General features: G+C 33.5%; 5 protein-coding genes and 1 non-coding gene across 7 annotated transcripts; 2 read left to right on the plus strand and 4 right to left on the minus strand.

Moving 5' to 3' along the window:
* Window positions 1–953: 953 nt before the first annotated feature.
* LOC127260723 (transcription repressor MYB5-like) lies at window positions 954–1,876 on the minus strand. The gene is made up of 2 exons (XM_051288618.1): window positions 1,731–1,876; window positions 954–1,649 (listed from the first exon to the last, which is right to left on the minus strand). The coding sequence occupies exons 1-2, from the start codon at window positions 1,861–1,863 to the stop codon at window positions 1,081–1,083; spliced, it is 702 nt and encodes a 233-aa protein (XP_051144575.1). The 5' UTR covers window positions 1,864–1,876; the 3' UTR covers window positions 954–1,080.
* A 3,452-nt stretch (window positions 1,877–5,328) lies between these two features.
* Window positions 5,329–6,416, plus strand: LOC127260724 (dof zinc finger protein 2). The gene is made up of 2 exons (XM_051288619.1): window positions 5,329–5,485; window positions 5,596–6,416. Exon 2 carries the CDS (start codon window positions 5,615–5,617, stop codon window positions 6,278–6,280), a length of 666 nt encoding a protein of 221 aa, XP_051144576.1. The 5' UTR covers window positions 5,329–5,485; window positions 5,596–5,614; the 3' UTR covers window positions 6,281–6,416.
* Window positions 6,417–7,040: 624 nt separating this feature from the next.
* On the minus strand, window positions 7,041–9,602 carry LOC127260725 (uncharacterized). Its single transcript, XM_051288620.1, has 3 exons — window positions 9,231–9,602; window positions 8,571–8,719; window positions 7,041–7,568 (listed from the first exon to the last, which is right to left on the minus strand). The coding sequence occupies exons 1-3, from the start codon at window positions 9,414–9,416 to the stop codon at window positions 7,436–7,438; spliced, it is 468 nt and encodes a 155-aa protein (XP_051144577.1). The 5' UTR covers window positions 9,417–9,602; the 3' UTR covers window positions 7,041–7,435.
* A 94-nt stretch (window positions 9,603–9,696) lies between these two features.
* TRNAV-AAC (transfer RNA valine (anticodon AAC)) lies at window positions 9,697–9,770 on the plus strand. Its single transcript has one exon. It is a non-coding gene; the product is annotated as a tRNA-Val (tRNA).
* A 227-nt stretch (window positions 9,771–9,997) lies between these two features.
* LOC127261069 (mavicyanin) lies at window positions 9,998–10,838 on the minus strand. The gene is made up of 2 exons (XM_051289233.1): window positions 10,640–10,838; window positions 9,998–10,562 (listed from the first exon to the last, which is right to left on the minus strand). Exons 1-2 carry the CDS (start codon window positions 10,836–10,838, stop codon window positions 10,174–10,176), a joined length of 588 nt encoding a protein of 195 aa, XP_051145190.1. The 3' UTR covers window positions 9,998–10,173.
* Window positions 10,839–11,255: 417 nt separating this feature from the next.
* On the minus strand, window positions 11,256–13,279 carry LOC127261068 (uncharacterized). Of its 2 annotated transcripts, none has more exons than XM_051289232.1 (6): window positions 13,022–13,279; window positions 12,736–12,927; window positions 12,551–12,630; window positions 11,853–11,928; window positions 11,703–11,771; window positions 11,256–11,614 (listed from the first exon to the last, which is right to left on the minus strand). In XM_051289232.1, exons 1-6 carry the CDS (start codon window positions 13,136–13,138, stop codon window positions 11,468–11,470), a joined length of 681 nt encoding a protein of 226 aa, XP_051145189.1. In that variant the 5' UTR covers window positions 13,139–13,279; the 3' UTR covers window positions 11,256–11,467. The 2 variants fall into 2 exon arrangements, with proteins under 2 accessions (XP_051145189.1, XP_051145188.1); XM_051289231.1 differs by having other exon boundaries at window positions 12,736–12,942.
* Window positions 13,280–13,381: the final 102 nt, after the last annotated feature.

A 13,381-nucleotide genomic window follows, 5' to 3' on the forward strand; every position in this document is an offset into this window, starting at 1 on the left:
AAATCAAATACACTTATATGTAAAATAAATTATTGCATAAATTAATTGATATTAATATTTTTCAGTTGTCATAAATAGTCTACAAGAATAGATTCACTAATTTGTTGAAAAATATAACATATATAGGGTTTGTTCCCTTTGTATATTTGATTATTATGTTTTTTCTTTATGTTATATATGGTAAATTATATATTCAATATTTATGAATAAAAAAAATATATACGGTATATATCATATATATATATTGTATTTTTTTTAAAATAATATTTATAACAAAATTATGTCATCCAAAAATATTAAAGAAACAAACCCCAATGTGACATATAATTTACTATTCCTTCAATGTATTTAGCATTTATACTAATTAAAAATAAAAATAAAAATAAAAATTCTTATATATTTTTTATTTATATGTTTTATCATTATGTTTGTTTATAAATATGCCACAATAAATTATGTACTTAATTTATTAAAAAATTATTTTATTAGTGTATTCATATACTTATCAAAAAATCTTTATTATATCTTATAATTTACTAATGTAATACCATGTTCATTAAAATTAATATTAGGTTCATTTTATCATATTTTTTCTAAACGGAAAGAGTACTATTTGGACAAAAAATGTAACAAATAAAAATAAAATATTAATTTGAATTTTTGTTCAAATAGTATTTTTGATATAATATTTTATGAAAAAAAATGATAATATATTTTTATTGAAAATGAGATGGATAATGGGATTTCAGTTGAAATTACAAAAAATCACATATTGAATTATTATTTTTTATGAATAAATAAAATATATATTATACCCCATTATATAAAATTATATGTATATATTGTATTTTTTTTAATAATATTTCTTTGGAATTGTGTCGACCCTGGTGAACACACATCGTGTTCTTTTGAAATTTTATTATAATTTTTGTTTGAATATGATTTAATATGATATTTACGTAAGAAAAAATAATATATATTTCTTACATAAATTTAGAATGGAAAAAAAATTAAATATTTAGAAAAGGTCAATTAATGTCACTAGCTATTTACTGTTTTAAAATAATAATATTTCACAATTTACAGAAGCTGCAAATACTCATCGTAGACTCTGTTCACGTCGTCTTCCGACATTGAATCTAAACAATGCACCATCGGCACTGTAAAAAAATCCTCCTCTTCTCCGCCGTCGCCGCCGCCCTGCAGATGAAATAACGGCGGCCACTCCTCAGGGCTTCCACAGCTCGACGTCTTGCTCGCGAGGCTATCGTAGCTCTCAGTCCTCGAAAATAACTCCGACGACGAGACTCTCATCGGTTTCGGCAAATAAACTTTCTTCTCCGGATCAGTTCCGACGGCGCTGCTATTTCCGGCGGCCGGAATATTCTTCTCGCTAGCTCCCAAAAAGCCTCGATTGCGACCGCCGGCGGCGGTGATCTTCTTGAACAGATGAGTGTTCCAGTAATTCTTGATCTCATTGTCGGTTCGACCGGGCAATCTGCCGGCGATCAGCGACCATCGATTTCCGAGGAGCGCGTGGAGCCGTACGATCAGATCCTCTTCGTCGGCGGTGATGTTCCCCCGGACGATCCCCGGCCGGAGATAGTTCATCCACCTCAGCCGGCAGCTCTTCCCGCACCTCAAAAGCCCTAATCAATAATTAATTCATCCATTTAATTATTAATTAATTAAATTATATGTATAGATTATAGATACAGATAGATACAGACCTGCTTTCTTTGGGAGGGATCTCCATTGACCTTCGCCATGTTTGTGAAGATAATCTTTGAGCAGATCGTCTTCTTCAGCTGACCATGGCCCTCTCTTCAATCCCACCTTTGAGCAGCAAGGGGATCTTCCCATTTTCTCTTCTTAATTAATTAATTAATTAAATTCAATTCTCCCAATCTATCAAATTATTGCTATATTTATACACATAACCACGTGGGCTTTTTTAATATTTTATGATAGAGAAAGAGATGCATAAAATAAAGGTAGGGTAGGGTGGGGTAGAGTGGGGTGGGTTGTTAGTAGCAGCCATAGCCATTGATAGCCTCCACAAATAGGGTTATTTGGCTGAGTGATTATTAATTTAATTTATCCATCATTCAAATTTATACTTTATTTATTTATTTATTTTTTGTGATAAAATTAATAATTTTATTTTTTGTTTAAGTAAAAAAATCGTTACATTTTTATTTTTTTTATTATAAAAAATAATTATTATTATTATTTACTTTTATTAAAATTCGTATTCAATCAAATAAGCATATACATTTACACGATTGAAATATTTTTTTTAAAAAAAAAAAACCGTGGTGGGCAGAAATAATAATAATGGAAAATATGAGGACGTTTCTTAAATTTTGTTTGGGTCCGTCCCACACGTTGCATGTATTTGGTGGAAACAATCTCCACCGTTCACCAAACCTACGTTAGATCTCCAAACGTGTCACTTTTTGACCCCTCCTCTAATTATAATTGCACTACTACTACGTTTGGTTTGACATATATATTTCTGATTACTTAAACAAATCAAGTGAATTAAAATTTGGTTCAATTTTTATTTTGTGCTTAATTATAACTAATTTAGAATTATATTTATATTTATATGTGGATTCTAATTTCAAGATATTTAATTTAAATAAAATAATAATCATTTGTCACAATATTACATAACAAAGACTTCCACTCCGTCCATTTTTTTCAATACTGGCCAAATTGAAAGCTCTATTTTCATTAACATTTTTTAAAGAAAAATTTAGCACTATTTATCAACCCTTATTTAAAAATAAAAAAATAAAAATACAAAATTATTTTGAGGTTGATAGATGTGAACATATGCATGTGACTGAGCAGTGACCACAAATAAATAAATAAATAAAAACAATTAGAAAGCAACCATAGCCTAAAATGAGTGACTTCTATGTAATATGTCACTGAATTTCAAGAAATCATTACCCAAATTATGGGATTTTGTGCAATGTAACGTTGAATTTTATTACATACATAATGTCACCATTTAAATAGATTTTATTGTTGAGCTTTGGTTTCGGCTTCACATTTATTGACCTGACCTTTTGGGACAAAATATTTTAACAAAAACCATTAGACCTTAATTTTAAATATTGCAACAAGTACTTTTCAATTGGAATTCATAAAATCTTTTCTTAAATGATACTACTTATAACTAACACATTAATTATAGTTTTAACCAACTTTTTGACTTATAGATTTCATTCCTTTTATTCAAACAATATTTTGGAAGATTGGGAATTCTAAAATAAGTCGATTTCGAATAATTTATCAATGTTAACACGACTAGAAAATCATTAAAGTTAACTTATATTTTTATTTTCAATTATTTGAACTCGATTGAGCAGAGTCTGTTCGATTACAGGTTGAAATACAGATTGACATTACTATGCACCAATTTTTTGTCATTTCAATTATTTTTCCAAGATTTTTAAATTATGATCTCCTTGTGATCTTCTATTTTTATTTATCTCTTCTATATAAATAATTATGTACATTTAAATTATTTTGTTATTTTTTCTTTATAAATTATTTCATATTAATTATGTATAAATATATATATATATACTTTTTATCATTTACTTATATTTCTCTACAAAAATATCGAAAATTGTGTTTCGTGAATGTTTTTAAGTTTCTTGTTTGGGTTTTTACTTTTGCTATTCAGCAATGCTAAATAATTTTCAATTAGTGTGACATATACCTATGTATACACATATATTTTTATTTTTATTTTCTAAAAAATATATTAAAATATTTATTTGAAGTATATATATTATTAAGATGAGATCTTCGGCCCCATTCTCCAAGCCCCACCAGCCTCATGTAATACATGTGTAGATATATATATATATATATATACATATAGATGTATATCTCATCCCATATTATTGGAAAGTCTACATGAAGAATTTGGGCCAAGGCCCAATTTAGGCATATAAATGTATGGACCAGGTTCCAAATGTATTTGCATATTCATTTAGATGACTCTTTAGACTTTCTTTACATATATTCACAATTTATTTTTTGATATTAAAAGTCTTAAAAATATTACATTAAATATATAATATATCATAAAATATTTTATCAAATATTTAAATTTTTTTAATTTACTAAAAATTTCAAATGTCTAGATGTGGTTTTTCATCAAGTTTTTTTTTTTTGTTTTTTAGGATCACATTAAATATTTATTTATTTAAAATACTAAATAAAATTTCTTCATTAAAACATGATATTAAAATTTCATTTTAATTTTATTTTTATTATTTACATATTAATTAAGATACAAAGATTAAACATTCCAACTGATCTTATATATTACTCCGTCCCACATAATTTGTCCCTATTTTCTATTTTCGTCCGTCCCACATAATTTGTCTTTTTCTCTTTTTGAAAATTAATTATACACTTTAATCATATTTTAAATTTTAAAATTTAAACTTTTTTTTTTAATTTTAATTAAACTATTTAGTTATCTTAATTTTAATCTAATTTTTACTAAATAATTATTATTTTTACTAATATATTTCTTAATTACTTACTAATTATACTTTACCTAAATTCTCGTGTTTACGGTAATACATCCATATTTAGATGGGACGGAGGAGTAATAAACACCCTTATCATCGGACTTATGTTGATTTTCATGATTTCCCCATTAACTGTACATATGAAATATAGAAATAATACAAATTTTTATTTAATACTCCCTCCGTTTCATAAAAAAATATTCATTTACTTTTTACACATAGTTTTAAAAATATTAGTATTATATTGAGATACAGTAGAAATAAAATAGAAATAACTAAAATAATCTTATTAGTATATGTAATGTAAATATAATGACATTTGTATAATATATTGTAAGTTGTAAGGGTGAGACGAATTAAAATTGAAAAAAATGGATACTTGAGACAGAGGGAATACAATACACAATGTGTTAAACAAAAATGCACTTCATGTATTGAAATTAACAGTAGATTATATTGTCTTTGATTATATAATTATATTTAATATATATTTTTAAAAATTTTAACATTATTTTTACCATTTACATTGATAAGAAAAAATATTTTTTAAACAAAATTTCAAATAAAAATTTAAATTAAATATAAATAAAAAAAATTATATTTTGATGTAAAATTTTGTATGTAATTGCACGATAAAAATATGAATTTAATGTAATATTGTAAATAAAGAGTGATAATGTATCTATCTGATCTGACACAAACTTGCAAAGTCATAAAGTACGTTAAAGCATCCATAAAGGTAAAGCAGGCAGCCATTCAAACGTTCTTTTCCCTGCTTTTTAAGCCACTATCTATCTCTCTCTCTCTCTCTCTCACACACACACACCTTCCTTTTTTGTATACTCCTCAAATCAAATAATATGACACCATACTTCTATTTTATGTGCTTAAATTGTCTGTGTTTCAACATCTTTCACAAAGTGAGAAAGCATCATCATATCTGACCTGATCACTCAATTCTTGATCGATGCTCAATGTTTCTCCACTGATTCTTCATTCACAGCCCTTTTGTTTCTTGTTTTGGTTTCAGAGCACAACATAGTTTGATCATGGAAGGAGTTGATGAGACGACAAGTTCTTGGCCACAGGAGAGAAGAACAAGGCATCGCAAGCTCGGCCGGTCCCTAAACTGTCCCCGCTGTAATTCTGGCAACACCAAATTCTGCTACTACAACAACTACAGCCTCTTGCAGCCACGCTATTTCTGCAAGACTTGCCGGAGATACTGGACTGAAGGAGGGGCACTCAGAAACATACCTGTCGGAGGCGGTTCGACAAAGAACAAGAGGCCATCATCAACGACGTCCTCATCATCGTTGTCGTTGACTTTGTCTGGTCATTCCAAGAAGCTACCTGATTTTCCAGCCCTTAATTCAATCCCACAGCAAAACTCTAGTCTTGCAACCCCACAAGAATTCATGGCTTCGAGCTTTCGTTATGGGCTCGCGGCAACAACTCCGATGATGAGTCCTTTCTTGCCATTTCAAGGCTATGCTGCTGCTGCTGGTGGTGGTGGTGGTGGTGGTGGTGGTAGTGATCATTTCAGTACAGTTTCTCCATTTGGGTTCAATAATCATCGTCTTTTACCTGATGATGAAACGATCAGGCCTTCTCTAGGGCATGGCTGGATTGGCGGGAGTAATCCCGGCAGCTTCCAAGGGGTGCAGCAGCCAAATGCAAAGCCTTTTTCTTTATTTGAAGACTTGAAGCTGTAGATGTCATCTTAGCAGCAGAAATAAGATGTATAAACATGGGGATCTACATATATATATAATTGAAATATGATATGTTCATCCACAGCCTTTTCCAACTACAAAACTGTTAGAATCAAAATGAGTGAATTCAACGCCATCGCCATCATCATCAAGTGTGCAATTGAGCAAATATGGAATCGATCCGAATGAGTGAATTCTTGCTTTGATTAAACTGTTTGGTGTTTCATTATATATGTATGTTTCTATACTCTGCTAGCCTAGGTCTTAACTAGATTGAACTAACCACCCAAACAGGGTTAAACGAAGCAGAAAGAAAGGCTCACGACAACAAATAAAAACCAAGACATTCTGTTAAGTTCAGGAAAAAGATCACACACTACTTTAGGCACCTAATGGTGAAATCTTAGATATATTCTAAGTTCTTTCTCCCAAATGTAAACTATAATCACTAAGAAACATGACACCAAAACCTTTCGGCACTCCAAACTACGTACTCGATGTTATCGTTTTCCCTAGTATATATGGTTCAAATAGCACTGAAGTGTCGATTTAAGGACTCAATACAAGATAGGAACCATATCTAAGCATACAACCCCTAGGCAAGTTGGACAAACAGTTAGATTAACAGAAGCCAGATCCACATGTAACATTGAAATATGTATATGGAAATTGAATATATGGAACAAAGCTTTACTTCAAGAAAATTTCAATTTGCATATCCATGTTTTTTATCAGGGATCACAATGGTGTGCAATGTGGAAACCCAAAAAATTAAGAATATTGATAATTCAAAATGCATACAGAATGCAGACTCTTGGGTCTCTTTTCTCGAAAGAATATTCTTATACAATACCAGCCGCTAGAACTTGGAACATCAACAGACTGATGAAGGATATGCAACCCATTAGGAATATAAATATGCTACTACAGCTCTGTTGTAAAATGAGGTAAAACCGGAATATAAGAAATAATTGTGAAGCTAAATCAAACTCCAGAGTTGAATTGCAAGTTCATACAGAAAATATCCAGCTTCTGAGAGGTTTAGCAAATGATATCCGAATTACCCTTTCCAGTTCCTTTGCTGAGAACTATGAAGAGATGTATCAACCAAGAATTTTTAGCAAAAGTGGGATATTTGATGGGTTGGACTTAAAGTCATTGGTTGATTCCGAAGATACGGACTTTGTGCATGTTTGGAAATTTGGCCACCACAAGAATAAAGACAGCCAGAGTGTTGAAGAACAGCATTGGATGTTGATAGTCAGTCGTGTGCGATGCTATTAGATACCTGCAAAAAGAACATGGAAGGATAGATATTAATGTGTGGGTAAAATAAGTGGGGTTTTACCATTCAAGAAAACTAAAAAAATCCAAAGTGACTCACTTAAAAAGCTTCGTATTTTACAGATGCAAGTTCAAATGACAATGGAAGTTATGGTATTTACTGGGCCGCATTGCAACAGAAGTTAATTAAAAATTCACATCAATCATCATGACCAATGCTTTAATGTTGCAGTCAGGCTGTTAAAAGGAAAAAATAAAAATAAAAAGGAATGATCTATCCAATTAACTATTCCAAATGATTCAGCAACAAAATAAGTGCAGTTCGTAAAGCATATATTTATTTAAAACATATAGGTTGTTAAATGAAGACAAAGAGATGCTGAAAGTGAGTTAATACTGGCCAGAGCTTGAAACTATGAGAGCACTTGCAACATGAAAGGGGCCAAGTACTTCACATTATTGTCTCTTCAGATTGCCTTGTGGACAACACTACCACAATAACCAAATGAAAATAGAATAAATTTACAGTATGAAAACTTAGATTTCTGCGTCAAAGTCAAATAGATTAATGAATTACCAAAAACAAAATTGCTGCCAAATTTTCACATATCGATAGTCAGTCTTAAAATATCAAATTTTTATAACGTAAATGACATGATTTATTGTGGATTCCGAGGAAAAGTGATTTAACATCGAAAGGGTGAGGAGTGTAGATAGGAATCTAGATAAGGAACACATTACGTGTCCCAGTCCACCAAACACTCTCTTCCATCGAGTGTGAAATGCTTCAAACAAGATGGAACTTAAGCTAAGATGAAACAGAATAATCCCAACTATGAAGTTCACTCCCATAAAAAGGTGCCGACTTACCACAGGCACAAAAACTAACCCATGAATTGATTCAACTACATCATTGCAACACTTAAAATAGCCTAACAATCAGCATCAGAACACAAAATTACTGAGAGAACAGAAAATTGAAAAAGGAAATCGTGGTGATACTTACAGCACTACAGGGACAACCGTCAGAAACTTCCTATTGCGAGTGAGCTGTTTGCCACTGTCTACTTGTTCCCACCATGTCAACCCATTATAGATGCCTTGATCATCTGCAAAAGGTGTCCCCTTCTTCCAATGGAAGAAATGATAAGTCACCTGCCACAAGTATATATTTTTTTCAAATATAAGCACACTTCGAACTGCAACAAGACCATAAAAGAATTGAAATGAAAAGTTTCTGTTATTTCACAGTAATATTCAGAAATAATATATGTACATAATAATTTAAACAAAAGACATTTTTCTGACTTAATATATGACTGTGAAATTGGCAGAATGTAACAATAATGAAATGGTGGAAACTACAGCCCCGTAATCAGATTTCTCAAGGTACAAATTTGCCTCTAGTTGAAATCCAACATTAATTCAATCATAGGAAAAGTAAAAAGGATACACAACCTGTCAAAAAAACATAACCATACTCAAATCCCCAAAGATAACCCTAGAGATTTTTGGCTTCATAGAATCCAAAAACTATTAAACAAGCTCCAGCAATCAACACCAACAAAATATCATATAACACATACAAGGAACACAAACGAATCAAATAAAGAGAGATAAAGAAACAAATAAAAGTTGAAAGATGAACAAGAATCAAAGAATTTACAAGGAAATGTGAAAGATGAACGATGGTCCACGCCATGCCTGGGGAGCACCCGAAAACAGAGAGCACCACCAGCCACGAGAAGAACAATATGAGGATGTATGAGGTCCACACGCCGGGGTAAGTGAACCACTCCGTATTCCGATTCAGATCCGTCGTCGGCACCGCCCGCACGTACAAATTCGCCATCCCCCGCCGAAATCCCAACTCCAATTTCTCCGATTTGTATCAATATCACGCTGATTTTTCCCCTCTTTTTTCCGATAATCGACTACACCAAAACTGACCAGAACAAGAAATTTTGGTGCAAAATTGGGCGACGATCAAAAAGCATGTGACCCAAACTTGGCTTCCCCTACGCTCATTCCTTTGACCCCACGCTTCTCTCTCTTAACTGCAAGAACTAAAGATACAAAGTTAAATAAATATTTTAATTTATTTATTAAATATCAGAATTTGATGCCAACTTGGTGTCGTGGTGTAGTTGGTTATCACGTCAGTCTAACACACTGAAGGTCTCCGGTTCGAGTCCGGGCGACGCCATTGTTGTATTTATTTTCATTTTTTAATTGGGCTGTCGGCCCATCGGCTATTATTTGTTTTGTTATTTTTATGGACCTATGGCCCATTGGACTTTGGAATTGATTTTAATTGTCACTTTGCTAATACTAATAATAGCCACTAATTTATATTTTATGTAAAAGAAAATAGACAACTGTCTGCCAGCTGGCTTTATTTGTAAACAACCAAATCAAAGCTTTACAAGATCATTGAATGTAAAAAAGGGGAAATTTATGTATGTATAAAAATGGATTCTTTTTTTCTTGCCGACAAAACAAATGCTTCGATCCTATTTCAAGGTAATCGAGTAATCTCTCATGACACAATCAAATAAACAATGCTCAAAATCCATAGCCGTTACTTTTTTTTTTTTTTTACCACAGACCTACACAGCAACCAAGAAAGCCAAAATCACAGCAGCTGCAACAGACATGAAGCAAAGGGGCATCTTCAGAAATGGAGAATCAGAGGAAGAAGGAGAAGACTGTGCAGGAATGGATCCAAAAACAGTGGGATAAGATGGGGCAGCAGCTGGGCCATCTGCTGCTGATCCCACAGCTGATCCATTTCCATAGAGTACAGAGATGTGGAGCTTCTGAGATTTCTGGCAATGGCCCTCAACCCCACTGATGAAATAAAAGTGGCCAGGCTTGGTGAGATTGAAGAGTGAGTTGCCATCATCCATCAGCAAGATTGGATCTTTAAGGTTGCAGCTGTTGTAGGAATCCCCTGTCACTTGGATCACTGAATCTTGGCTTGGAGGGTAGAGGAAAACTACAGAGAAAGGTAATTATCAAGAAAGTATGAAAGTAAATGAATGGGGATTTGTGGGATCTACTAGATTGACTTACAGAGAGAGTCTCCAATATTGAGGGTGTGGAGTTTGGACCATTTGGTGTAGACTTGGGGATTTGAGTGAGAGGGGATGTTCCAAGCATCCAAATCCCCTACTTGGTAAATGCTGCACAAGATCTTATGGCTTTGGAGTGAGACAAGGAAGAGAAAGGAGTACCAGAATTGGAAGAACATTGGAGCTTTGGAAATGGCCATTCAATATGTTGAAGCCCTGTTGCTCTTGAAGTCCTGTTGTCATGTAATAGAGATCAATTAAAGAGAGAGCATAGAATTTGAGTGGGCATATGTATATTTATAATGTTAGCCAGATGGGTTCTGGATGTGGTGAATAATAGGTAAAGTTAAGAATGTAAAGATTTGACATTTATGATTGACATGGAGACAGGCACCGGCACTCTTGTTGTTACTTCTTTGACATTATTCAATAATACATTAAAGGGGAGGAAACAAACACACAACACAACAATATATATATATATATATATATATAAAGAGAGAGAGAGAGAGAGTATACATACAGGTATAGGGGGGGGGGGGGGGGGGGGGGGCAAAGGGTGTTGTCCAGATCCAAAACCTAGTAAATTATGATGAGAGAAGATGCCCACTCCAAAATACACACAAATTTCTGAAGTCTTTTCAATTAATTAAACATAAAAATACTAAAAAAGTATCATGTTTGAAGGAAACACCAAGTTGTCAAATAATAAGGGAGGACAGTGCTTCTAACATGCTACAGGCTTAAGAGATTAGAAAAAAAAAAACAAAGAGGCTGGGCTGTGGCAAGGCATTCTAATGACATGGCATTCTCATAACCTTTCTAAGTATTACTGTTCTTTGTTTGAATCTCCGTTGGAATCCTCATCTTTATTCAAGGATTTGGGATCTTGCTGCGGAGCAGCCCACTCTCGAATCTTGTTCCGGTAATGTTCTTCTGCAGATGGCAAGTTGTGGAAATCTTTTCGTTCCTCGCTCTGCAAAGCAACGAGAGGTAAGATAAAAATAAGAGCGTAAATGACATCTGTCCCTATGTGTCGATGCTTATTTTGGGTTAGGAAATACCTCTCTTGAGATGCTGCGGCTAAAAAACTGGAAGCCCTGAATGTCTCCATTTTTAATGCTGGCTTCTAGCTGCAATCAAAAAGGTTGCTGAATCAAGTCCATGAGGTCAGGAGAATCCAAAACTTCCAAGAGATAGTTAAAAAACACCACCTGAATGTGAGCAAGGCAGAGGAGAATGCTAGCAATTGGCAGCCAGCTATCCTCGGGAGATATAGATAGATTTGTCCTAAAGCAGGAACGGCAATTCTACTTCAGGCCAAGTAGGATTTGTATGAATTTTACTAAACATGCAAATGTGATTCAAGGGAATCATTCCCGCAAGATAGCCAATTCAAACATTGAAACTAGAGAATGCAAAGTAGTGGACTTTTTTTTATGAAAGAATTTCAAATACTGATAAAAGAGTTCATAAAACAAGCAAACAAACAAACACTGACAAAAGAATGCAGAAATATTAGCATGCCTTCTGTCTCCCTTAAGAGATGCATTTGAATTTTGAACCAACAAAATAAGGGAAAATATACATCATCATAATTCATCATGGAGCATTTAACATATGCAAACGGCTTAAAATCCCATATAGTTATCCATTATGTTTTTTTCAACATTCTTTTACATGTAGGCAAGGTTCGATTCTCTCCCATGAGCAGGCGAGAACATATCTACTATATGGTTCAACAAACAAAGGAAATCACCAACTGCAACCACATAATGAAGTGAATTATCTAAGATATTGCTAATCCTACCATTTCCTTTCTTGTATTGGAAAAATATATAATCAAATTTCTTGAAGAAATATTGTCCAATGGAAGAATTAAGAACTACTAGGGCAAATTTAAGAGTCAAACCTCAAGTAAGGAAGCAAATAGACAATAGCATAAACAGCATAGCGCCGCTTTCCAGTATCCAACCAAGCAAATACCCAACTCTACACCAAACAACAAGCATATTTCAACATAGTTGCACATAAACTATATGTACCAGCACAAATACTGGATTTAATCATCGAAAGACGTAGCGGAAAATTATGTACCATCCAATTGAAATAAGGAATGAAGCCAATGATCCCCATAACAGCAAACCTCGCGTCGGTCGAATCAATCAGAGATTCAGCTTCAGCATCCTCCGGCGGAGGAGCCGCCGGAAGAACTAGCGAGCTTAGGATGCAAGCGCCGATCGCGGCACCCACCGGCGCTTCCAGCGAAAATTCCGCCCTGCACTCGCCCTGCCTCGACTTCCTCTGAATCAAATCCATAAACAGAGAAACGCCAGACATTCCATAAAGAGTACAAAGAATCAATCCATGTAAAAACAAATACCTGCTTGAGCCTTTTGACTTGCTTATATCTGGTGTGTATAGGTCTGAGCGTCGGCAAACAGCACGGCTTAAGTGAGAGGGAAAACGACGGAGATGAAGTGAGACGTAAGGATATCATCGGATAGAAGTAGGCAGCGGTGGCATCCAAGGCGCGGCCGGCGGCTGTGGTCGGAGGTCCGCCTACTGTCGCTATTGTAATTGTATACGGTAATTTATTGTACGGAAAAGAGTGCCGTTGGCATGTGAAAGAATGATGCGATTCCTATTGGGTATATATAGCGACAAAATTTAAACTAATAAAATTAATAATAATACTTTTACTTATAAAATAAAAAAGGAAAATTCACTAGTATTAAAAATA

The sequence above is a fragment of the Andrographis paniculata genome, unplaced genomic scaffold, assembly GCF_009805555.1.
Source record: "Andrographis paniculata isolate CXL003 unplaced genomic scaffold, ASM980555v1 Contig62END, whole genome shotgun sequence".
In the NCBI taxonomy this organism is placed as follows: Eukaryota; Viridiplantae; Streptophyta; class Magnoliopsida; order Lamiales; family Acanthaceae; genus Andrographis; species Andrographis paniculata.